Below are 26,520 nucleotides of genomic sequence, written 5' to 3'. Positions count from 1 at the left end.
CGACCCTGGCCTGGCTGTCCATTTTTCCGGGAGAGAAGCAACAACTTGGGCTTGAGTGGAGCGTTAATTCTGTCTTTAACGCATTTCATTTTCTTTCTGACTCGGCGGTAGGAGAATGTTAGTTGCTCGCGAAGGTAGTGAGCGACAGTGTCGCAAATCTACCTAAGTGTTGAAGAATATTTTTGCAAGCGGAGAGGAGGAGTGCACAGGCTGCAGTGACAGACCGCGGGAAAATGGTACTTCCTGTGCAATGAAGTCTTGGCGCGGCGTTACAGCTGTAAACAACAGGAGGGCACAACAATACGCAAGTAAGTTAGTAAGACGACTAAATCACAGCCACGTTACTCTAATATTCTGCAGGCTAATTTTAAGTCACTTCTTTTGCTGACCAACTTTCTTGTTTCCTCCGGGTTAGTTAAGCAGACAGTTCTGAGTGGATTCATTTGTTTGAAGTAATGTCCAGAAATGTAAAAAAAACCAAAACAAAATAAATAAGCAGTCCATCAGTTGCCTTAATAGGTAATAGGTAATAGGTCAAATGTGTCGTGAAATGTCTGACACGATAAAAACGTTGTGAAAGGGGATGTTTGTTTGCCATCCTTGTCTTTTGTGTTTGTGTTAGTTTAATTCGGGTCAAAGGTAACAAGGCTAGGAACAAAAGACTCAAAAAGACAGTGTTATATTTATTCAACGAAATTAACTCGGGCCCACAGTTTGATCGTTTGTTTTAACCTGGAAGGTTATAAGATTATCATTCTGCTTTGCTTTGTTCTTTGGTGTCTTTGAGCAGTAGGACAGACTCTAGCTAGCGCAACATGTTAGCGCCATTAGTCCCAATTTGTCCAATAGATCAACCGTCTTTCAACCTACATTATCTTTGTAATTGTGTATACCAATAGGTGTATGTCACAGTCGATCTCTGGCAAAATTCAACTGTGTATCTATTTATTTATCTAGTTGTCTATCGATCTTTAATTGGCGGCTTGTTTTTTGCCCAGCACTTCACCCATTTCTGATGTGGATCTGCATATATATTATTATTCATGTATGAAAAGTAGCATATATATTATTATTCATGTATGAAAAGTAGTTATCTCAGAAATACTTGAACAATGAAAAAGTCTTGTTAAAAATAATTATCTTACCAAAATAAACACTGTTGCTCTCCTGCTAATGTTGATTAAGTAAAAGGGCCTATTACTATTACTGGATCTTTTTGCCCAAAGTAACAGTAATTTATGGAAACTTGTGGAGCAGACTTTTAAGATTTTCTTTATTCACCTTTTGCATCAATCTTTTTGTTTTGGCTTTGACAATAACAACCATCAATGTCCCTTTGGCTTTGACATCAGGTAGTCCTTAAGAAACTGTGCCACAGGGATCTTTGACAGGATGGAGAACGTTGACACCAGTCATGCATCTGGTCGTAAGTATACATTGCTACTTAAGAACTTGGAATTATTCACCAAAATTAAATGAAAACGAATGAAATCCCACATTTGTAGATACTCTATCAAAATTGCTTAAGACTGATTTTTGTTGATCATTAGCAACAAGCTGAATGTCCTATTTTCCATAGCCTTAAATTATTGTTTGGGCCTCCATACACTGTCAGTGCTCGGCATTAAAAAGATTAGTTGAAAGTCCAGGTTGTAAACGTGCATGCTTTTAGTTATTAATTTCATGCTTTTATTCGTCTTTGGACTGGTGTTTGGGTGGTTGCAGTCAGTAGACGTACATTAGTTTATGTTAGCTAACTAATAACAGAACCAATAACTCAGAAGAAAACAACACTAAGACTAAAAATCAGTTTAAGGCAGTCACTTCTGTGCTGCTTCTGGCTACAACAATGTGTTTATGTCAAAACAAAGGATATACTGTCATCTTTCACTGTCTATCTCTTAAACATTCAGTGGTTCTTTGTTGTTTTTCTAGCTGCATTGAACCCTACCCTCCGTGATGTAAATTAGCCTTTATACATGAAGTGTTTCATGTTCACTTTAATATGTCTTGCATTGCATGCTTGCAATACTGCAGCTTGCCTTTTAAGTGGAAGCACCAAATGTGACAACCTTACTCAGACTTGTGTTTTAAAGTTTGTGGAAGTTTTAAATGGACAAGCTTCATCATTACTTGCCAGACTGCTACAATTTTACATACCAGCCAGTTGCACAAAGACCAGAAGCTCTTGGTGGTTTTAAAATGTAAAGTAAAACAAAATGATTATTTTAGTTAAGTTCTTGTACTTCATTTGTCTCATTAGGTGGACACGTAATTCTACTACTTTCTCACGGCTCTTAATCTGTCTCAGTTTGAAACTTTATAATTTAAATAAAACCAGTATGCTTATTATCTACTGTTTTATTTATGTATGTACATAAAAACATTCCTTATAAAACATAATTTACATGAATGTAAGATTTTCAGACGCTAAAATAATCATGACTTATGACTTATGTGTAGAAACTCTTTAACTAATGATGTATAATATCTACAGTCTTGGTATCTGAAGTAAGCGAGGAGTCTGTGGATATATACGATGGTCTGGACATCGGTTTTAACAGAAGTGCAGGTAAAAGTCTTTCTGAAATGGTTTCACTTTGATCGGATGCATATTACCACTACTCTTGCTGTTGTAGTCTGAGCACTTTTTTTCTTTTTTACAGAGGAGCCACCTTTTGTTGGTTCTCAGTTGAAAGAGTCAATGGATCTGTATGAAGAAATTGTGACAGAGGAACAGCAGAACAGAGAGTCATCATATGCTGAGGTAAGCAGTTGCTCATTTGGGAATTATTTATTTTTTAACATGGGAATTTTTTGTACTGATAATTAGCTGTGAGGCACTGATAAGCTGTTTTGGTTTTTGGGGAGTGAGCTCGACTCTGCTGCTGTGTTTCAGTCTTTATTAGAGATGGCACGATACCACTTTTTTATGTTCGATACTGATATCATAAATTTGGATATCTGCTAGTATTGATATGAATCGGATACAGTCTTTTATAATCAATAAAACTGTTTTTTAAATGTCTTGCTGCATTTTGTACAAGTTTATGCTCAAGTTTCAAAAAACAAAACACTAAAGCTATTCTATTATACTTGTATGCAAAAAGTACACTGCACCCAAAATATTTCGCAGTTGATCTTTTTATTTAAACTTTTAGCCAAACCTTAATTCTAAGTATTTAAGTAATATTCAAAAAGTAATTTAAAATGCAATTTTATGCAGATTTCCAAAACTATTTGGTTCTGAAAAAAAAGAAGTGCAATATCAGCACAAAATAATGTTAATATTCAACAACTTAAAAAAAACTCCAAGTTGTATAATGGACCCTTTTATACTTAAAGCTTAACATAAATGGACATCCAGAGTGGAAAGCAGTGCAAATAAATGCAAACATGGTTTCATGATACTCATCTTTTATCAAGATCAGGGCTATACTGGGACCGGGACTCGGCCCAGGCATTTTGACTAGAGACCAGCCCACCAGGTATTATAGAAAAAGCCATAAAGCCTTTGAATGAAAACAAATGTTGTTGTGACAGTGATGTACACTGTTTTGTTGGTATATATATGTATGATTTCTATAAATTGTACATAAGTTGACCACTTTGGTTGTAAGATTCAGATAATTATTTATTAAAAGCTAGACATTTTAAATGAGAATAAGAAAGAAAAGTATTTCTTTGTGCCCCCCTTTCCCTGTTATTGCCCTACCTGGCCCCCTGGCAACTTTGCTAGACCCACCCCTGCACAGTTACCAGCTGTTAGCTCGATAGAAAAGGATCCTGATGTTATTTGTCTCTCAGAAACAGTTCATAACTTCTCTTCAACTCATTCATGCCACCTTAGTTCAGGTCTCTATTATGTAAATTACACATTCTTGACCCTTTTCAGTCTGGCTTTCAAAAGCAGCACTCTACAGAGACTGCTCTCTTAAAAGTCTATAATGATCTGTTAATGGCATCTGGCCTTGGGAATTGTTCTGTGATCATTTTGCTTGATCTTAGTGCAGCCTTTGACACCATCGACCACAAAATCCTACTTAACAGGCTCAAGGTTTTAGCTGGTGTATCTGGCTCTGCCCTAGACTGGTTTTCTTCCTACTTATCAGACAGGACCTTTTCTGTTAGGACTGACAGGTTCACCTCTGACATTGCTGCCCTGACCTGTGGGGTCCCACAGGGTTCAGTTTTAGGTCCATTACTATTTCCTTTTTATATGCTTCCTTTAGCTGGTATCATTCAATCTTTTAGCGACCTGTCTTATCATTTCTATGCCGATGACATTCAGCTGTATATGTCCTTTAAGCCTCATCAGCTGGATAGGCTGTCCACCCTAGTCCAGTGCTTAACCCAGGTTTCTGATTGGCTTTCAAGCAACTACCTCGTGCTAAACACTAACAAGACCGAGACCATGATCATAGCTCCTCCTGAGCTACATTCTAAAATTAGTCAGGTTCTTGCCTCCTTCTGTCCATCAGTCAAGTCAAATATTCGGAATCTTGGAGTAATATTTGACTCTTCTCTGGGCCTTGACTCTCATGTAAAATCTTTGTCTCGTTCCTGTTTCTATCATTTAAGAAACATATCTAAACTGCGACATATGGTCTCTTCAGCTGAACTGGAAAAACTCATTCATGCATTTGTGTCATCACGCTTAGATTACTGTAATACCCTGTTTACTAGCTTGGATAAATCATCTCTCTCCCGCCTCCAGGCGATACAAAACGCAGCAGCCAGACTACTAACTCGTTCTACCAAGCATGTTCACATCACTCCCATCTTATATTCTTTACATTGGCTCCCAATAGAGTTTAGAATTCGCTTTAAAATTCTTGTTTTAACATACAGAGCACTAAATGGCCAGGCCCCAGATTATTTATCCAAGCTTCTTATAAAATACACTGCTGCTCGTCATCTCCGCTCACAGACTCAGAGTCTCTTAGTTGTTCCCCGTACACAACTGAAGACAAAAGGGGACAGAGCCTTTCAGTCTGTTGCGCCAAGGCTGTGGAACAGTTTACCACTACAATTACGTTTACTTGACTCTGTGGATTCTTTTAAAAAACAGTTAAAAACTTTTCTGTTCAAACAAGCCTTTTGTTGATCTACATATTTTATATTTTTTACACTATTTACATTTGATCTTTTACGTTGTGTATAATGTCTATTGATTTTATTGTCTATTTTAATATTTGTGTACAGCGCTTTGTGACTGTCTGTCTGTGAAAAGCGCTTAATAAATAAAGTTTACTTACTTACTTACCTTAAAGGTAAACCTGTTTCTACATCACCTGTTCAGCTCTGATGATTCAGTAAGGACATCTCCTGGTTTCATCTTCATGTTTCCCTCTCATTCTAAGGTCATTAGCTGGATTATGCCATGTCGCAAGTTTTGTGAGGTGCTTTTGTGATATTTAATGGATTGGATTACATTTTTTATTTGTCCCCGATATCAGATCCAGTAATTTAGGTCAGGATTGGACGGATACAGATGCTGTATATCAGACCGGTCCATCGATAGTCTTTATATTATCGTTATGTTCTACAAAGTGTAGAAGCCTTGTTATTGGTAGGTAGGTGAATATGGGTTAGTCTATGAAATTAGAAGTGCATTGCTAAAAATAAATCCTTTGTCAGTTACAATAAATATAAAATTAGTACTCTAAGCGATCACGTGAGTAATGAGCAGAACAATTACATTCTCTTCCACTAGAGGGCAGTACAACTACCTGCTCTAATAAAATCGATTGCCAACTGCCAGTAAAACAGAAGAAGATGAAGAAGAAATTACATAATAGTCACGCTGTGAGAAGACACAGCTCATAATAGCAATAGATAAATATCTGAAAAGAAGAAGTAGTCAGTCTGACCTGGGTCCTGGAGAAAACGCCGACCCAAATGAAAGCCCTAGCATCAGTAGTGGTCAGAAGAAAGCAAATACTGGGGACAAACCGAGCCTATACCTGGCGCACGAGGAAAAATGATCAATATGTTTTTTGTGACATTTTTGTTTGGTTGTGTGCTGTGTGATTATTTCTAATGTGAAATATGTATCATGGCTCCAAAAGGTTGGGAAACACTGATTTAGTCCTACATCTAGATCTACATCTCTGATCATTTCTGTATAAATCAAGCAAATTCCAAAAAGAATCAGTGAAGCTGTGACGCTCAAAGGTGACCCTTGCTCAATATTTGGGATCATAATTGCCATTTTTGTGTAAGCAGAGAATAACACTTGGGTATCACAGGATGTTGAAAGTTTGCCAGAAATCATCATGCCAGCTGTTTCATAGGGCTGTTTTTGTGTCTCTGCAGCTGAAGTCTGGATTCAGGACAGCCCAAAACCATATTAAAGAGTTACGCAGGAGACTGGAGCAGTTGGAGTTACAGGTGTGTTTTTTTGGGGGGGTTTTGTGTGTGTGTGTGTGTGTGTGTGTGTGTGTGGAGGGGGAGTAGCGAGTAGGTTGTTTCATTATGATTAAGGTTCAATTACAATATATTTTACTTGGCCAGCTTTCTTTTATCATATTGTTTTGGAAAAAAATCTTCTGAAAAATTGGATTCGCCTCGATCACCTTTGTAGAAAACAAAGCCAATTTGTGATGAACTTAAAGGATTGTATGTTTTCACCCAGACCAATAAAAACATCTGTTCCTTTTGGGATAAGCAGCCAGTAGTATTTATGTCTGTGTAGATTCTCAGTCCTCCAGGTCATGGTAATCTAAGGAGCTTGGAAAGAAAGGGACTGGATTTCTTGACCTTTCATCTGAGAACCTTCAGATGAAAGATGAAATGTCTTCAAGAAACTTAGGACAAAGTTACAATAAACACTACTATCTTCACTAAGACAGTTTGGTTTTAAGAAAACCTGTGTTTTCTGTAAGTGGAATGGGTCTACATTATTGAACTGCATGGTTTGGTTATATGAATTCATTTTACCACTAACATTTTGTGTGCCTTCTGTTTGAATATAGAATACAGGTTTGAGAAAGGAGAACTACTCCCTCAAAAAAAACATCTCTGCACTTTTACAAACGGCTAGAAAGGAGGTGATACGAAAAGATGCAGAGATTCAGAGGCTGAGTCAGAGGTACGTTGGTTCTTACTGGTTAATGTTTGTATAAAGGCAATATCATAAGACACGTAGCAAGGTGTGACATCAATTATTGGCTATACTGAAACAGCAATGTTTTGGTTGTTGGGTTTTGCAGGTCTGAGAGAGGGCAGCATCATCATTATCCATCTTCCATACAAAATGTGCGGGATCCAAATCTCTCCAGTCACAGCTCCACCAGTAGGCTGGTTTCTCCACAATCCCATCCGCCTCCTTCTCCACCACTACCGCCATCCAGTAATTTTCCACCTCTGCCTAAATCACCTCCCAGCGTAGACCAGCCTCCAAGAGATGCACGTCAGCCCATGAGGAAAGAAAGTCATAGTTTGCCCAGAGGATCTAAAGCTTCTTGTCATAGCCATTCAAAACGAGACAGTGAAGTAACTGACAAACAGATGGAGTCAGATAAACACAAATCCAGTCACCGAGACCACAGACATCCCAGTCAACAATCTGAATCAATACATAGGAGACATAGAAGTGTTTCAGATGCCAACAATGACAGATTTCACAGAGCAGACAAAGACTCGGTACAAAGGTGTGAGTCAAAGTCATATCAAAGAAAAAGCTACTCGCATGATGGGCACCGCAGATCAGATGAGGTTAAATCCTCACCCACAATTTTGGAAACTACAGCTTCTTCTGATGACAAAAAAGATGGCAGGAGACACGATAAAGCTAAAACGGCTGCATCGGGCCCTAAACACAGTGCATCTCACAGCTCAAAAGAGAGCTACAGCCGAGAGCTTCAAAAACTCAAGACTACTAGCAGCTCTTCCAGAAGTTCCAACTCAAAGGACTGGAAAAAGTCTTCCGTAGATCAACATGTCATACGCTACAGAGATTCCTCCAAAGAGAGGGAAGGGGCTAGACAGAGAGATCATCAGTCGAAAGGGGAAAGGCAATATAAAGATGAAGTAAGAAGAAATCATATCAATGACAGTCAGTCCCAAACAAGCAGAAAATGTGAGAAGCTGAGAACAAAAGAATCAAGTAAAAGTGACAAGGACAGATGCGAAAAGAGTCACACGGTCTTTAAAACATCACCTGAAGAAGCCAATATAAGTAAGAAAAACTCTGAGGAAACTAGTCCAAACAGGAAACTGTGCTTTATGGAAACTTTGAATTTAACCCTTTCACCGATTAAGAAGCCAGTATTACCTTTTGGTGGGAGCCTGAAAGATCCTGTACCAGTGGGCAAAGATGTTGAAAATGGATCAGAGGAAGAGAATTTGCAGCCTAACATGGAAGACATGTGTGTCATTGATGACATAGAAAACATTGAATTAGAAGGAGAGTTGAGAGATATTACAGAGCAGTCTCTGAAGAACCACAAAGTTTCGAGTTTTGAGAGGACACTTGAGGCATCAGATGTGGAAGGTATTCAGGAAAAAGACACAGTCTGTAATAAAACTGCTGTAGCTGACAATTCAGTCCAAACTACCTCAACTCACAGCCAACCCTTGGATATTACAGCAAAGCAAGTGAATGCACATCTTGCAGCAAAATCACCAGAGAATAGTTATGGAAAAGCACCAGATGTGTCAAAAAATAATGAAGAAAATATTAAGCTAGTCCCAGACAGCAAGGCAGCTGAATGTGGAATGGCGGGGGCCACAGACCCCATAAATCCAGTTGACAAGTCAGGAAGGCTTTCTAAACAGATTGCAAGCTATGACCTACAAAAAGCTTACTGCGAAAATACTGCTGATTCATGTGCTGAGATTACTGTGGAGTCCACTGTGGAGCATCTTGAAGCTGCAGTACTGCAGAACGCGTCTTTGGATTCACGTGCAGAAGATGCCGATTCATCACAGCCAAAGAAAACAGATATGACTGACGAAACCAATCCTGTGTGTCAGACTGCCCCGGCAATCAAATCTCAGGTCTGTCAGCAAGGTTCTCCTGCTTCTTCTAGTTCCATTCATCTGAAAGGGAATTGTGAAAAGCAAGACTGTCGTAAAGATGCAGATACAGTGTCCAGCACAATCAGCCTGGAGTCCCTTCCACAAGAAGGATTGAGTTTGAAAGAGGCTATTTACGTTTTAACACAGACAAATGAAGACACCGGAGACAGTAGCGCTAACTCAGTTGAGCCGAGCTCTTCGACTAGCTGTATCGGAGTGTCCAAAGTTAGCAGCACAACAGAGGAGAAGACTCTACTAAAAATTTACAGTGACATGACCACCACACCCAGCAAGAGCTTCAGCCCTAGAAATGGACAGGAAAATCATTTGAAGCCTTCAAGCTCTGTGCTATTAGTACATGATGAGGACTCTATGATGCGCACACTGAGTAATCTGAAGAGAATCCCAGATGCCATCAGTCCTTTGAGGAGTCCAGTACGGGTAATCAAGAGATGTCTTCTCCATGTGCATAGCAAGCCTGGTCATGTAAAGAGCCTTCAAAAAGGTAGTTATCCTCATTTCAAGTAATCTATATTTCAAAACTGGCCAGTTTTTCATTAAATGCTTTCCGTCTTGCCAAGTATACTGCTTACAAGCTTTACTATAAACCTTCTCTTTACTAACTCCTAATTTCATCTCATTTCTCATCTCACTGTGTCTTTTCTTTGCCTGTCCTCTGTCACAACTGCATCAGCGCCATGTATTTTTAGAAATTGAACACCTCATTTCACCTTTATAAAATGCATCTTTACCTTAATTAGCATTACCTGTTACGTTACAGTAGTGCTTTTAGCATTCACAGTGGATCTTTGGTCAGATGGCCCGGTGGCGCCAGTGTCCGGCAGCCTCGCCTCTGTCAGTGCGCCCTTGTGGCTACAATGTAGCTTGCCATCACCAGTGTGTGAATGTGTGTCTGAATGGGTGGATGACTGAATGTAGTGTAAAGCGCTTTGGGGTCCATAAGGACTAAGTAAAGCGCTATACAAATACAGGCCATTTACCATATATCTTTTTTACTGTTCTGGGTTTAAAATGAGCTCTTGAATTTTCTATAAAAAAAAATACAAAAATGTACCATCTTATACATTTGTTTGACTCTTCTATCTGACTATTATCTATTTCTTTCCTGTGCAGATTTTTCCAGTACAGCTGTTGATGCCAACTCAGAGAAGTTGGATGTCAATAAGGAGAACAAATATCCAGGTTCTCCTGCAAAGCGCGACGCAGTAAACTCGGTGGATAAAGTGTCTGACTTGAATTCAAGTCGTTCAGACACAGATCTCGAGGAAGGAGAAATTTTAAGTGAAAGTGATGAGACGGCGGCAAGTTCACCTACTACTGCAACAAAGAAGGCAAAACTAGCACAGCCAGTCAGAAATAAGTCAAGTCCGAACTCTGTTTTAAAGAAGAAGCTTGCAGAGAGACGGGCTGCTTCTGAAGAAAGTCGCGAAATAGCAGGCTTAACGACACAAAGTCCAAAAAGTCGTTTTAAAACGGTTTGTCCCGCAGCAAGTAAAGCTTCTTTTTGTACCATCGAAGAAATAATGGAGACATTCAAGTTAGTTCGCGCTGAGATCCGAAAAAAGTACATGAAGCTTCACAAAACTTTCCCCAGAAAGAGTTTCTATGGAATGATGGATAATTTCCAAAGATCTTTTTTAGAGTTTGTGGATGGTGCTCATTTTGGTAAGATATGTGATCAACCAGGGGAGCTCAAGTCCAGGCTGAAGAAACTCATTGAATCTGTGTTTGGCAAAGTGTCAAATAATGGCATTGTGAAACGAATTTTTGAACAACAAGCAGTGGACCTGAAGCAAAAGCTGTGGGACTTTGTGAATGTCCAAGTTGACTACTTGTTTGTGGACATTCACACGACGCTGAAGAGCTTTTGCAAAGCCTCAAGAACTCTGCCAGAGGACAAAAGATCCAGTGACGGTGAAAATGTATCTCAACAGCCTCCTGCGAGAAAGGCATCATATGAGTCGAACCAAGCACAGCCGGCTTCCACCAGCCTGAATCAGGCCAAATCCTGTGCTGTGGTGCCTTACAAAAAAGGCCTTGGAAGCAGAGGCAAGGACATCAGAATCACACACGGGTCTGAGTCGCATCCACTGAGCTCCCCAAATACAAAAGCAGAGTTCCTTCTTCCTAAAAATCCACCAGCAACTCCTGAAAAAAATAATATACCTTCTTTGGTGGTCACTCAGAATGGCTCTTTGCTTGACAGAACTGACTTTGAGCTACTCACCGAACAACAAGCTTCTAGTTTAACATTCAATCTGGTCAGAGACTCTCAAATGGGTGAAATTTTCAAGTGTCTTCTGCAAGGTTCTGACTTGTTAGAAAGCAGTGGTATCGCTGGAGAAAACACTGCTTGGTCCCTCGGTACTCCAAGGAAAGATGGAGAAAGAAACATAAGCATCATCACGCCATCAAAATTTGATTATCAATCTAAGCTGCTTTCCCCGGCTAAATTTGATACCCCTTCTAAACTTTTTGCCACCTGGTCTAGTATTTCACCTCGCAAAATGTCCTCCCCTTGCTCAAAAGATCAGAACACACTGAACCCGGCTTTACTTGATGAAAATTGTCTGTTAGAAGTTCCATCGCAAAATCGAGTGCTGTTACAGGCCAACTTGGCCTCACAGAAGTCATATTCACTTCTAGCTGAAGATTTGGCCGTGTCCCTCACCATTCCATCACCTCTGAAATCTGACAGCCACCTCAGCTTCCTACAGCCATCCACCTCAAGTATGCATGTCACGTCCACTCCAGAGAACGTCATCAGCGCCCACATATGCGAGGATGCCCTGCTGGACGGGGAGGACGCCACAGAGCACGACATACACCTGGCTCTTGACACTGATAATTCCAGCTGTGGCTCTAGCAGCAGTTTGCCCTCAGAAACACTTGCCACGTCTTTTGTGTTTAAGCCCGACATGACGATGCAGGCGCTAGTGATGGAAAAGTCCAACGATCATTTCATTGTGAAGATTCGGCAGGCAAATCCAGGAGCAGATAGCACTCTAACTGCTGATGAAAGCTTAAGTGAAACACTAACAGAGGAGCAGCACATAGAAGATAACACTGCAGCTCAGGATAGTGAAGCTGGTGTTACAGAAAAGTTGGAGAAAGCTGTCTCTTTGGCGGGCAGTTTCTCTAACGTTGCTGAAAGCTCTGTTTTGTGTCCAGCTGGTACTGAATCCAGTGTCTGTCTCACTGAAGTGAAAGACTTAACACTATTAAAAAATCAGCCAGATGATATGCTAACTCAACACACTTTTTCCAAAGAGACCCTGAAAAATCTGTCTGACGGTTCTCCTTCAGATAAGAGTTTGAACAACATTTCTGAAAGCACAGTTGTTAATGAGAGTGGTAGTAAGACACATTTCAGCGATGAAAACACAAGCCCTTCAAAAACTGTCTCACACAAGTCGCAGAATAAACTCATTCCCTCTAAATGTGCTGTGTCAGGTAACTGTCAAACTACTGAAAGCTCTTACACAAATCAGAGGAGCCGAGAATTGTCTTCACACGTGTCTGACTCGGAGAACAATGATGTGGACATATCTGAGTCAGAGAGGAGCCTCGTCATAGCGGAGGACACGAGCAGTTCACCCAACAAAGGCAGAAAACGAAAGAAGTACCAGGACAAATCAAAAGCGAAGAGGTTGAAGAAGGAAAAAAAGAGTCCAGAAGTAGTGCTTCCTTCCAAGGAAGCAGATGAAGATTCCAAATCATCTATGGGCTGTCTGTCTCCCAGCAGTCTGTCTGCCAAGAATGTCATCAGGAAGAAGGGCGAGGTGGTGATGGCCTGGACTAGGTCAGTAGTGAAGTGCATCATGTTCTCTCTGTCCAAGGAGTATTTGAATAGAAGAATGAATACTAGTTACATATACTCAGTATTGGTTTGACAATATTTCAGCAGAAAATTTCAAATAGAAGTTGACCTGTGATGGACCTGTCAGCCTCACAGATTAACACTCAACACTGCTACTCCTAGACACTGCATATCTTTAATCCATGGCCATACTGGTCTAACTTTATTCTCAATCTTAAACATAAAATGTCATCTTTCTAACAAAGCTGATATAGATTAATAGGGCTCACTGGTTGTTAAGCTGTGTGGCTTTATATTCAAAATAAAGCCACACTGAAATGGTGTCAGCTGGTTTGAAGTCAACTCCATCTAAACATTAAATAAGTTTGCTCTAACACCGGCAGCCTATTGATGAAACATTTTTTCTCTCTCCTTGAATGAGCATGTCAACAAACCAACTGACTTGTCAGTGTTGAGGTTACAGCTCTAGTATATGTGCTGTTCAAGTGGCTGTCAGTTTGGCTTTTACTGCTGTACACTGTATAAACATAGGAAGTCCTTTGAGTGCTAAGATTCAAAAGGCTCTATATGAGTGCTGGTCCATTCACTACAAGAGCTTTATCAAATATGTCTGTATTTTTGGGGGGAGTTGAAACTAAGGCTACATTCACACTGCAGGCGAAAGCGCATCAAATCCGATTTTTTTTTTGACCCTATGCGACCCGTATCCGATCATGGTATGACAGTGTGAACGGCACAAATCCGACCTGGGTCACTTTCGTATGTGGTACTGAATCCGATACATATCCGATGTTTTAGAAAGCGACTGCTGTTTGAACGGTCATGTCGCATTAAATCCGTCTTTTACGTTACTGACACAAGACAGACGCCAATTATCAGCACCGGAGAAGCACCCGAGAAGACAACACGAATGCTTCCTGGCCATCCAGTGTAGATGTTAGTGAAACTGTTGGGAAGACAACGTGAACATTTTATTTGTACTGTATAATCTGCAGATTCTGACAGAAATCTGCAACTATCCTTTGAAGCACCGCTCCTCTCTAAAACAGCAATAAGGATAATTTTTAGGTTATTTACATTATTATGTAAATAACAAAATAACTTAAAGCAAAAATTGGGAAATGTAAAGTCCGAAGTCTTCATATTAAGGGCCATCAGTCAAACAATACTGTTTGCTCTGGGTCTAAACAGAGCGTGTTGTGTGACGTCTTCTTTTGCGCATGTGGGCCGCTTTGAGCGTTCACACTAGAGCGCGTTTGCTGTCGCATTTTATTTGTAGTGTGAACAAGCAGACAAAAAAAATCGGATTTGATCAAAAAATCGGAATTGAGCATTAAGACCTGCAGTGTGAACGTAGCCTAATTTTGCACACTGTCCCCCATGTTTAGAAGTTCAAAATTAATTGATGAAACTAACAATATAATAATCAAAGTAATTTTAATACAGAGATAAGGCTTCTTGGGATCAATAACTATCTGAAGGCTAGAACACATGGACATTAATAAATATTACATTTTTTGGCTGTTTAATTCATTGTGGTGGCAAATTTGCAGAAATCTGAATGTATAGTGTCTGTGTACCTTGTACAAGTGTTTAGATTTACCAGTTGCCAAAATTCAGCCTTGTTATCAAAGAAGAGATTTTGATGTGGTAGTTTATGCTCATCTAATCAGAATAGTCTCACCGAAAGTATTTAGTTTTTAATGTTTCATTCTACATTATAGGGCTGCCACTAATGATTATTTGTATTGTTACTGTGTAAGAAGTTTAGCTAATTAAATAGACTACTCAGTATCTTTCATCTCCTTCATCAGAGATGAAGATCGAGCTATTCTCATGGACATGAAGACAAAAGGCGCTTCACGCGAGACTTTCTCTGCTTTGTCAGAGAAACTTAACAAGCCATCAGGCCAGGTAGATAAATCTTGTTTCTTTCTTTTTCTTTACTTTTTTTAGTGTAAGCATCCAGTAACTGTTAACTGTTTGTTTTCCCCAGATTGCTCACAGATTTTATCAGCTCATGAAGCTTTTTAAGAAGATGGACACCTGATGCCTCTGAATATTTGTGTATATGGTTCTTATTTTGGAGCATATTCATACATGTGCCAATAATTAAGGTGATATGGTGACTCAGTCACCACACAGAGTGCTGTATCTGTCATGATCTGGAGCTTGGTTTGAGTCAAAGGCTGAGAATTCATAGTCTCTTAAGGGTATTGTGTTACAGATACAGAACTGTACCCACTCGTGCTGTTGAGAAAGGAATTCAAAAGACGCATTTGAGATTTTTAGCAAGCCACACAGGATCATCACAGAAGGACGTGATGTGGGCCACAGGATTCCACCTTTTTTACCTTCCTATCTCAACTTTTGCAGACATTGCAGATCTCAAAAAAGTTAACGAGTCACAATGTTAGTTCACACGTCCGTAAATTTGTTTTTCTCCAAGCATCTGGGGGAAACTACCCTCGTAATGGGAAGATTTCAGGTTCCAAAACAAGTATGCTCACTATATTTTACATATTGAGTCAGATTCTTAGTTTAGAAGTTAACATATGACCTGCCATTAAACCTTGATCTACAGGGCTCATAGTTTTAGCCTTTTGACTTGGAGTCAGTGTTAAATTTTGTGTTAAATGTTGGATCTTGTTTTAATAGATGTGTTTGTGTGTGGGAAGGGAGTGCTTCATACATTTTGAAGATTGCCAAGTGTTTACATGTTCACTCCAAGTAAAGGACAATACATCAGTACATTCATTTATTAATTTGTGAGTGTGTGTGTGTGTGTTTGTGTGAATGAATGAACCCTCGTGTCTGTGAGCTGCAGTGACAAGTTTGCTTGTTACTAACGAAAACTATGTAATGACATATTGTAAATAATTCTTTACTGAAAATAAAAGTTTTATTTATTTAATGGACTGGTGTCACACTTTTCTAATCTAACTGGGCACTCAAGCACTTTCCACTGAAAGGCATACAAGCTGGATTCATCCAATCAAATACAGTCATTCAGGTGCTTTGTTTTCCTATTGCTATGTGCTTTTTAAATCTGATGGGTGCAATGATCCAACTGTGGGTTCAGCATCTTGGTCAAGGACATTTTACAGGCTGAAATGAAGGTTTGTACAACTAATCTTCCTCATTCCATTAAAACTCCTGAACCACAACAAGTCACATTTAACTTGCTAATTTCTGAAGGCATATAAAATTAACAATATGGATGTTATGTCATTACGTGCAGGGGTTACGATGGGTCAAAACTATGCTGTAATCCTCCGTCTCATTTGTTTTCTTCAGTGATTAATATGTTTTGCAGTGATGTCACCAAAGGTTTGTCCAAATGATCCTCGGTTCTGCTTCCAGGCGATACTGCAGAGAAAACAATGTTACCCCTTGTCTTGCCATCACGCTGCACGTTTTTGTCAAGTGTTTTATAAAAGAGAAAATGGTGATACATGTGTTTCAAAGCATTATGTGTGGACAAACCACAAAGAACTAACTGGATATTTTGTGTAGAAATCACAGTACAGCATCTTTCTTATTTACATTGCTCGTTTGCTACACCAGCATTTAGGGTTCACCAACCTGCCAAATCTCATTTTAAGCCCTGGTTCTCTTTCAGACCTCACCGTGGGTGTGCCTTCTGGTGCACTCAATCATTGAAGCTCCACTTCCACCACACTGGTCTAAGACAGACCAATCATTTCAAGGACACAGGGTCCCCTGACCCCCTTTATAATAGAGTGTTCACATATTTCGCTGATTTGATTGCATGTGCTTCCAGCAGAAAGAAAGTGGAGAAAAATATCCAGGTTCTGATCTGCAGCCTATTTAGTTTAGATTTCATCCTCAACTGTAACAAGAGTGTGCTGTCTCTCACTCACAGAATAGAATATTTGGGTAATAAACTTTTCTTCTGCTTTTTCTGTCACAAAATTGGATGGAAAAATTTCACTAGTACTTTGCTCTGTTTCCCAAGGTAAACAGTCACATTTAGAGCTTGTTTGCACTTGAGTGGGCCGTTGGCCTCAGTAATCACTATCATCCTAGGGACTGTTGAGGATGCTGCATTTTGAGCACTGGGTGTCCTCTCTGCTTTTGGACATGGGATACCCCATTTGATGAGAAATGTGTGTTTTTCCCCCAAATGTGTGATGGCTCTCCGCTGCAGACACAAAAAAAATGTTCATCAGCATTGTACCCTTATGTTAGGTGACTTTGGGGAAAACTGAATGCAGATATCATGGTGCATGCTCAATCAACCAGGTTGATTCTGTTCATCTGGGGGTAGCGTTTTCAGTGGAAGAAACGTTTCAGTCATGAGAGTAAGACAGACCTGTAATGGCTAACTGATCCCAGCTGATCCTGAGACTGTCTCATCTGTTAGCAGCTGGTTCCATTGTGCTGCCAGACAAACTTTTTTTTTTTTGCATTTCCCCAGTAAAATATGATGTTTCTAAAAGAATTTGACCAGCTAAACTCAAGACTAGTTTTTTTCTATTGGGGGGATTTTCTGAAAAAAACAGAAAGCAAAGTTTTAAAATGTAATCATAAAATATTTAATAATGCACTGATTTTGACAGGCTGAACTCCAAAATATTTAATTACCATTTCTGTACATTCAATGTTTTAATGTCACCAGTTGCACAGGTCTATGGAATAATATGAACTCTCAACAACAGCAACCTCTCAATATTGGACACACCTGGACAACAACAACACCTACGCCAGAATGCTGTTTATAGACTTCAGTTCAGCATTCAATACAATCCACCCCTCACAACTCAAAAGGAAACTGACAGACCTAGGCATCAGTTCCCTCATCTGCAAATGGTTACTGGACTTCCTGACCAACCGCCCCCAACATGTCCGGTTGGATAACCGCTGCTCATCAACAATCACAATGAACACTGGTGTACCACAAGGCTGTGTGATGAGCCCTTTCCTCTACTCCCTCTTCACCCATGACTGCAGACCTGCTGATGGTTCCAACACCATCATTAAGTTTGCAGATGACACCACGGTGATTGGCCTCATCAGTGACAACGATGAGGCCGCCTACAGGGAGGAAGTGGATCGTCTGGCTGAGTGGTGCGACAGAAACAACCTGCTGCTTAACACTGAGAAGACCAAGGAGCTCATCGTGGACTACAGGAGGAATGCTGACCCACATCCACCCATCTACATTAAAGGGACGGCTGTGGAGCGTGTGAGCAGCTTCAAGTTCCTGGGTGTCCACATCTCCGAGGATCTCATCTGGAGGACCAACTGCTCCGAGCTGGTCAAGAAGGCTCACCAGCGCCTCTTCTTCTTAAGGACTCTGAGGAAGAACCCCCTGTCCTCAGACATCCTGGTGAACTTCTACCGCTGCACCATCGAGAGCATCCTGACCAACTGTATAACAGTCTGGTATGAGAACTGCTCTGCCTCGGACCGGAAGGCATTGCAGAGGGTCGTGAAAACTGCCCAGCACATCGCCGGAGCACCACTTCCTGCCATAAAGGACATCTACAGGAAGCGGTGTCTGAAAAGGGCTGGGAAAATCATCAAAGACCCCAGTCATCCATCACATGGACTCTTCACCCTCCTGCCCTCTGGGAGGCGCTACAGGAGCCTCCGGACTAAGACCACCAGGTACCGGAACAGCTTCTTCCCCACAGCTGTCAGACTCCTGAACTCTGCCTCCTGACATCTGACCCACGTTAAACTCATGGACTGAACATACACACACCCACAGCCACCTACACACACACACACAATGGACAACGGTACCCTCAAACACACAATAATAACATGGACTGAACCACCACTCACAACCACTAGCACTTTATATAGCCTCTGTAGAAATTATCCACATATCTCACTTATCTTAACTGCACTACTGTATAGTTCTGTGTAAATAATCATTCTGTACATACAATAATTTTTAATCCTACAACTGTTTATAACTTGCATAGTTCACATTTCTGTATAGCTGTATATCTCATATTTCTGTATAGTTTTTTTTATTTCATATTTATATCCTGTTCATAGCCTGTACATAGCTTGTACTCACTACAGCCTGTACATACTTATAGTTATAGCATATTCATAACATACTTCATACCGTGTACATTATAACATACCATAATAGACCCATTTCTGTAATATACTTACATACCTATATTATTGCTAATATATATTGTAATATATCTATATCACGGCTAAAGCACTTCTGGATGGATGCAAACTGCATTTTGTTGCCCTGTACCTGTGCATGTGCAATGACAATAAAGTTGAATTCTATTCTATTCTATATTGATGAGCTCGACTTTACAAGTGTACGGGTAAAGTAATGCAATACATTACTTAATTACTCGCAAGATAAAGTAATTTGTGTTACTGCTTCTTACTTTATCTGTTACTTTCTCGTTGCTCCTAAAATGGCACACTCTTCCATAATTACCAGTTAACAATATAAACGTTGGGCACATACCAGCACAAATCCTGATCCTTCTGAATACAAACAAAGACTCTTCTGGATTCTAGTCTAGATTTGCCTTAACATGTTATCTATGCAGATGATAGTTCTGTTAGTAGTATGTTATTTCTGTTCTGTCCACTTTACCACTGCAATCTTGTCCTTTTGATTAATGAAAATAAAATTCCACATTGTGCTACAGTGGTGTGAAAAAGTGTTTTCACCTTTCCTCATTTCCTGTTTTTTTGTATGTTTGTCATGCATAAATGTTTAAGATCATCAAACAAACTTAAATGTTAGACAAAGATAATACAATACAAAAAATGCAGTTTCTAAATGAGAGTGTTTATTATGAAACCCACAGAGCCCTGTGTGAAAAGGTGTGCTGACTGTGCTAGCTAGCATGCTAGCTCCTTAGCTAGCACACTATCAGTTTAAAACAGGATACAAACAGAACAAAGCTGAAAGAACACTGTTATTGAAGACATGCATGCTGTCACATTTCATTCACTGGATAAAAACCGAAACAATCAAAAACTTAGAGTTCAAGATTTAGAAAAATGGTTGCATGAAGATTAGAAGTAATAAATCTGAAAACATTGTCCAGAGCTGTGTATTGGCATCTGAGTTGGTGCTATTTCCAGTTTAGTGTCCTGATAAAAGTGGCAGGATGAACCTAACCTCAGGGCATTATAAGGTCATGGTACTGATGGATCAATAGCTTCAAACCGCCCTACTTTCCAGCTTTAAAATAGTGTCAGTCAGACTGCACAGTAGGGTGTTGTCTGTCTCCAAGGGATTAAAATATCACACTTACACCAAACTCGAATCTACAATTTGATTAATGGCCTTATGCCAAAATACATGGGACGAGGACTCTAGAAAATATGTAAGTAAATTACATTTTGCGGCATCATTTAAATTTGTAGAAAGACCTGCAAACTACAATGTTTTCTTTTGTTCACAGCTAATATTAATATGACAGAAGATGGGGGACTGGAATTTATTAGGGAGTATTTTAGAAGAGGTCCACATTCATTCCACCATAGTTGGGAAGATATGGCTCACAATCCTCTTCATTTTCCGGATGCTTGTGCTTGGCGTCGCAGCTGAGGATGTCTGGGATGATGAACAGAGTGAGTTTGTTTGTAACACAGAGCAACCTGGCTGCAAGACTGTCTGTTATGACCAAGCTTTTCCCATCTCTCTCATCCGCTACTGGGTCTTGCAAATTATCTTTGTTTCCTCACCCTCTCTGGTCTACATGGGTCACGCCTTGTATCGTTTGAGGACCCTTGAGAAGGAGAGACACAGAAAGAAAGCGTGTCTGAAAGCTGAGCTGGAAGGTACAGATCCCGTCCTGGAGGACCATAAAAGAATCGAGAAAGAGCTCAGGAAATTAGATGAACAGAAGAAAGTAAGGAAAGCTCCTCTCAGGGGCTCTTTGCTGCGTACATATGTTTTCCATATTTTGACCAGATCTGTAGTGGAGGTGGGTTTCATTATAGGACAGTTTGCTCTGTATGGGATTGGACTGTCTGCACTCTACAAATGTGAAAGGTTGCCTTGCCCTAACAGCATTGATTGTTTTGTCTCACGACCGACAGAGAAGAACATTTTCATGGTTTTCATGCTGGTTATTGCCGGAGTTTCTTTATTCCTCAATCTCCTAGAGATTTCCCATTTGGGGGTTAAGAAGATTAAACAAATCTTGTACGGATATAAATATGGGGATGATGAGAGTTTGTGCAGGTCAAAGAAGAACTCCATGGTGCAGCAGGTCTGTGTGCTCTCAAATTCCTCACCACAGAGATTAATCCAGCTCACGCAGATGACCTGCTCTGCTATGCCTGAAACTCAAGTGGAGAGTCAGCCTTTGAATTTGGCCTTAGTGGCCCCTCAGAATCTCGAGGGTCACAACATCTCCTGCCGCCCCAGCCAAGCTGAAATCCAAGGTCTGCACCAGCTGGGTGCCATGGAACGACGTTACACTCTGGAAAATCGCAAACCGTCATGCAGCAGCGATGATTCAAATGGACCTCATGGTTCTGGTAAACCACACTATGCGGGGCCTCGACCTACGCTGACGGGCGGCCACATGGAAATCCCAGCAGCCCTGAGAAACCCACAGAGGAAGCAGAGCAGAGTGAGTGTATGTAAGGAGCTCAGTGATATGAGTGATTCTCCAGAGAGTGAACACTATCCCACAGCCAGAAAATGCAGTTTTATGTCCAGAGGACTGTCGGAGGGCAAGCTGGCCAGTCCGTCTGACAGTGGAGACTGTCAGAGTGGAACGGACAATGCATCCCAGCATCTTAGCGAGGGGGAGAGTCCAGTGGTGTCTCCACCACCTCCAGCTGGAGGGAGGAGGATGTCCATGGTAAGCTAATTTCTCTTCTTGGCTATTAATAAAGGCTTATAGTATCATATGTGTGACTTAACGTGTACTTGTTTGTTAAAAGGTTTGGTTATAGCTACACTGTTTGTTTGTTGTCTGATCAAGTCAAGCTACCTTAAATTCCCTCCAACTCGACTTTGTTTTGTCATTTTAAGTGTAATTAGTCAGAATGATGTTGTAAGATGGAGTTATGACCAGAGAAAAAAATTACTGTAGATTGTAACAAGAAGGACCCGAAGAACACAGTGTTGCAAGTCAAGCTGCGTTTTACATTTTTCTTTTATTAGAGCAGCTTTCCAGCTACCTTTGTTGCTTCACACCTCACACACACCCGTCAGGTCCCAGCAACTTACTGAAATAGGGAAGGCATGACCAGGCTGTGTGGGTCAGCCTCCCCTGACACCACACCCCGAACCCATCACTCCGCCCCTCTCCTGCAGCTGAGCCAGAAACCACACCCCGTTGCATAGATATATTTTCATTTCATTCTGTCAAAAAGTGAACCCAAATATTGAAAATCAAATACAACTACATCTACAATGTAAAGCTCAGCTGATCAAATGATCTCAGTGCCAGACCAGTTCATACCCTACTACTGTACATATCCAGTTGGAAAATCTACTTCTACTTTCAACTACTTTACATTTCAAGCTACTTAATAATCAACATCATTCTCAGTTCCTCCCTTCCTTGGGGATATCTGTTGTTGTCACTGATTCTGATATATATATATATATTACAGCAAATAAAAATAGCAATCAACTTTACGTGAATAAACTCAGTTGAAAGCCCTTTTTCTTTCATCAGTTCCAGTGATCAGTATGAATTGAGTAACATAAAATAAAATAAATAAGTAACCTGTCAGTTTCAACCACAACAAAGGTCAAGCTTGTTTAAAGACATTTTCTCACTATCATATATTTTTCTAATACTGTTCAAGATTATTCAGTCTTGAGATATCAACAGAAAGTCAAACATTACTATTTACTATATACTACTTGAGCTATATACTACTTGAGAAAACAAAACATAAATGTATCATCATGTCTATGACAAGATTAATAACTATACATTGTACCTATTTTTTTTCCTTTTCAGAGCATGATTCTGGAGCTGTCTTCAATCATGAAAAAGTAAACTATAAAGTACAGTTCTGGGACCAAACGAGCACCAATAGGAGTTCTAAATTAGCCACCGGAGCCTGATTTCAAACTGAGTCTCATCCTGTTTCTCTGCAGCAACATTATATGTTCTTAGTGTGCTTCTACAGTATGTTTTCTGCATGAATAATTTAGTTATTTTCCACATCCAAGAGACACTTAATTTGCTTCATGTAATGTGTGATTGCTATTCCTATCAACTGTTTGATTATAAGCTTACACCAGATAAAAGAAGTATTGAACACGTCACCAGTTTTCTAAGTAAATCTATTTCTAAGGTTTGTTGACGTCACCAGATGTCGGTAACAACCCAACCAATCCACTCATGCGAGAAATCAAATCATAGATGTCCAGAAATTAAGTTATGTGTAAAAATGAAAAATTACATTGGGAGAAAGCAAAAAGGCATGGAGAGTCATGGCACCAGCTGAAAGCAATCCTGCCACTTAATTAATATCAGCTGGTTCAGTTCCAACTAATGGCCTAAAAAAAGGTGTCTCATTACCAAGGTGTCACACATGAAACATCTCATGATGGGTAACTGATGATACTGATGACATTGGTTACAGAAGAAACTACAAAAGAAACTACTAAACTACTGAAGGTTCCAGTGAGCACTGTTGGGGGCATAGTTTGGAAGAGGAAAGAACAATTGCTCCACAAACCGGCCACTACCAAGTGCTTCCCTCAAGATTTCAGACAGAAGGCCAATGTAGCTCAGGTGGGGCTGTAACTCCTGGTGGGGCGGTAAACCAAGTCATCTGAATTCAATTCAATTCAGTTTTATTTATACAGCACCAAATCACAACAGTCGCCTCAAGGCGCTTTATATTGTAAGGTAGACCCTACAATAATACATACAGAGAAAAACCCATCAATCATGTGACCCCATATGAGCAAGCACTTTGGCGACAGTGGGAAGGAAAAACTCCTTTTTAACAGGAAGAAACCTCTGGCAGAACCAGGCTCAGGGAGGGGCGGGGCCATCTGCTGCGTAATCTGCTAATTGGATGGTTGGTGGTTTGATCCCTCCAGTTTGCATGCCAAATATCCTTGGGAAAAACGCAAGATACTAACCCCAAGTTGTTCTCCGATGCATCGGAGCATGAATGGGTGTGCATGTTAGACAAAAAGAGCATAGAAAAAAGTGCTGGTGTGAATGCGTGAATTACGCAAGTTGTGTAAAGCCCTTTGAGTTCTCAGATAGTATAGAAAAGCGCTATATAAGAACTAATCCATTTACCAGAAGAATGAAAAGAATGATCAAAAAAGTTGTCCAAGGACTACTTGAAACAGCCGGTATCGTTATTTCAAACAGTCTGGTTTAGGATTTGAAGACTGTGTGGACAAATGGGCCAGAATCACACCTCAGCAGTACATGCAACTAGTTGCTCCATACAGGAGGCATCTTGAAGCTGTCATCACCACCAACAGCTTTTGTAAGAGCTATTAAATACATTTCAGTAGCGTGTTCAATACATTTTCACAGCATCATTTCTTATTTTTACCCCTAATTTATCAACCTGTGGTTTGATTTCTTTGGGTTGTTACTGCCATCTAGTAGGAATTTCATGTCAATAGTACCTTTAGAAATATAATTACTTAGAAAATTAATGACATATTCAGTACTTATTTTATCTGCTCTGTCTATAAATTGTGAGCTACTTTGTGGGTAGTTTTGGAGAATTTGGAGAATTCAGGCATGAATTCAAATGCTATTTGTGTCAAAGCTTGTGTTTATCAAATCAGTTTAAAAGTCTTCAAAGATATTTGTCAGAACAAACAGGAAATAGTGGGGAAATCTGAAACTGCAAAAAAGAGAAAGAATTCTTGAAATTGGTGTTTATGGCTTTTTATTAGTATTATATAATTGTGTACAAAACAAAAGTGAAGCTAAAATATTGCCTGTCACTGCTGAAGATATAGTATCACGTGGTACCACTACCATCTGCGAGCCAAAAATGCATTCTTTGAACTTTGTGTTGTTTAGGTTCCCATATGTCCTTGTGAATGCTTGTCACATATTTTTAAAAATGTTATAATAAACTACTAGTTGTCTAGTTAGCTAGCTGGCTACATATCATTTTTTGAACCCATGGAATGCTAGGTGTATTTTGATTATTGTTTTTACATACTCTTGTATACACCCCCCATCTCCTGAATCCAAACTGGGGCTGGTTCCATAGTAGAGCGGCCTAATAATTGAATCTGATTAATAATAATAATACCCTGCTGGGATCATAGGCTGGCAAAAGGAGGAGATAGAAGCCACTGACATCAAGACAAGGAAGCCCCTTACTATTGAGGGTTTCACTCCTATACCAGTATCCTGAGAGCATACTGTAAGCGGAAGGAAGGAGGCTTAGGACTAGTGAGTGTCAGAACCACTATCCAGGATGAAACAAGAAAGATCCTTGAGACACTAATCATGGCAGTACTGGATGTATACAGATGCTTCTGCGACAATCAAGCAAATAACTGCTGAATGCAAGCGCAATGCTAGCAGGCAGGGCATACATGGAGCATCATAAAAAGTTGGCTATCATAGTATACAGGAACATCTGTGCCTGGAAGTCCCAAGGTCAAAATAAGATACGCCCTCTAGGGTGGTTGAGAATGATGAAGCTAAGATCCCGTGGGACCTCCAGATACAGACAGACAAACTGGTGATGGCTAACCAACTGGACATAGTAGTGGTGGAAAAGGAGAGGGAGATGGGCACAGTGACACATGTAGCTATAACAAGTGATAGCAACATTGGCACAAAGTAACACAAGACATTAGCGAAATACAAAGGCCCGAGAAAAGCGCTAAATAAGGTGTGGAAGTCAAAGGCAACAATAGTCCCTGTGGTAATGGTTGTAGAAAAGTCCACACTGGTGACTAAGGGATGGAGGCTCAGGCTGTCAGCCCCAAACTGGGTGAGCGGCTACAGCAGATCCCTGGAATGATATCCGAGATCTCTGTCCAGAAGAATGCAGTCCTGGGAACAGAAAGGATACTGCACAAGTAGAGGACCTGAGCTTGAAAGATGAAGACTGCCCACAGGGCGAGTGGGGAATTTATACACACACACTCAGGCACTGTATAGCTAAAACTGAATTGAAAGTTCAGTTACAGTCGCCACAGCATGCAGATTTACCATTTTATTTTTTTTAATCAGTGCTCAAATCTGCTGGTGTTAAAGTAGAATATGAAAATCTTAACAGTAGGTGAATGTATACTATCAGCTAAAGTAATTTAAATGTGTTTTTTAAGTGAAAAGGCACAAAGATTGTTGAGTGGAATAATTAAAGGTAAGGAGACATTTACCTCAAATGTTGACCAAAAACAGAGAAAAACAACGCACAACACATGATATGCATGTTTCTTTATTTCTTAAAGAGAAATGGTGTCTAGACAAAAAAAAAAAAAAATCATTTATATAACACTAGCAATAGAAATGAATGAAAATGGGGTTCTCACAATACCGTATTTACAATGGTTATTAAGTCATTTAATTAATTAGGGTCATGTAGCATTTAAAATTAGGTAAGAACTCTTAGTAGAGAATAAGCAAATGACAGTAATTTCAAATTGACAATATTAACACAAAACAGTCAGTTAGAAAAATGAGAGAAAAAACAACACCTACAAG

At 40.0% G+C, this 26,520-nt stretch overlaps 2 protein-coding genes across 2 annotated transcripts; both read left to right on the top strand.

Moving 5' to 3' along the window:
* The first annotated feature begins 6 nt into the window (after positions 1–6).
* casp8ap2 (caspase 8 associated protein 2) lies at positions 7–15,783 on the top strand. The gene is made up of 10 exons (XM_031741641.2): positions 7–308; positions 1,353–1,426; positions 2,498–2,572; positions 2,667–2,767; positions 6,319–6,393; positions 6,978–7,093; positions 7,215–9,529; positions 10,159–12,847; positions 14,680–14,779; positions 14,862–15,783. Exons 2-10 carry the CDS (start codon positions 1,393–1,395, stop codon positions 14,913–14,915), a joined length of 5,559 nt encoding a protein of 1,852 aa, XP_031597501.2. The 5' UTR covers positions 7–308; positions 1,353–1,392; the 3' UTR covers positions 14,916–15,783.
* Positions 15,784–20,313: 4,530 nt separating this feature from the next.
* Positions 20,314–22,860, top strand: gja10b (gap junction protein alpha 10 b). The gene is made up of 2 exons (XM_031741676.1): positions 20,314–21,705; positions 22,822–22,860. Exons 1-2 carry the CDS (start codon positions 20,314–20,316, stop codon positions 22,858–22,860), a joined length of 1,431 nt encoding a protein of 476 aa, XP_031597536.1.
* The last annotated feature ends 3,660 nt before the right edge of the window (positions 22,861–26,520 follow it).

Source organism: Oreochromis aureus, linkage group 15 (assembly GCF_013358895.1).
Source record: "Oreochromis aureus strain Israel breed Guangdong linkage group 15, ZZ_aureus, whole genome shotgun sequence".
NCBI lineage: Eukaryota > Metazoa > Chordata > Actinopteri > Cichliformes > Cichlidae > Oreochromis > Oreochromis aureus.
This window is presented reverse-complemented; position numbering and strand designations above follow the sequence as displayed.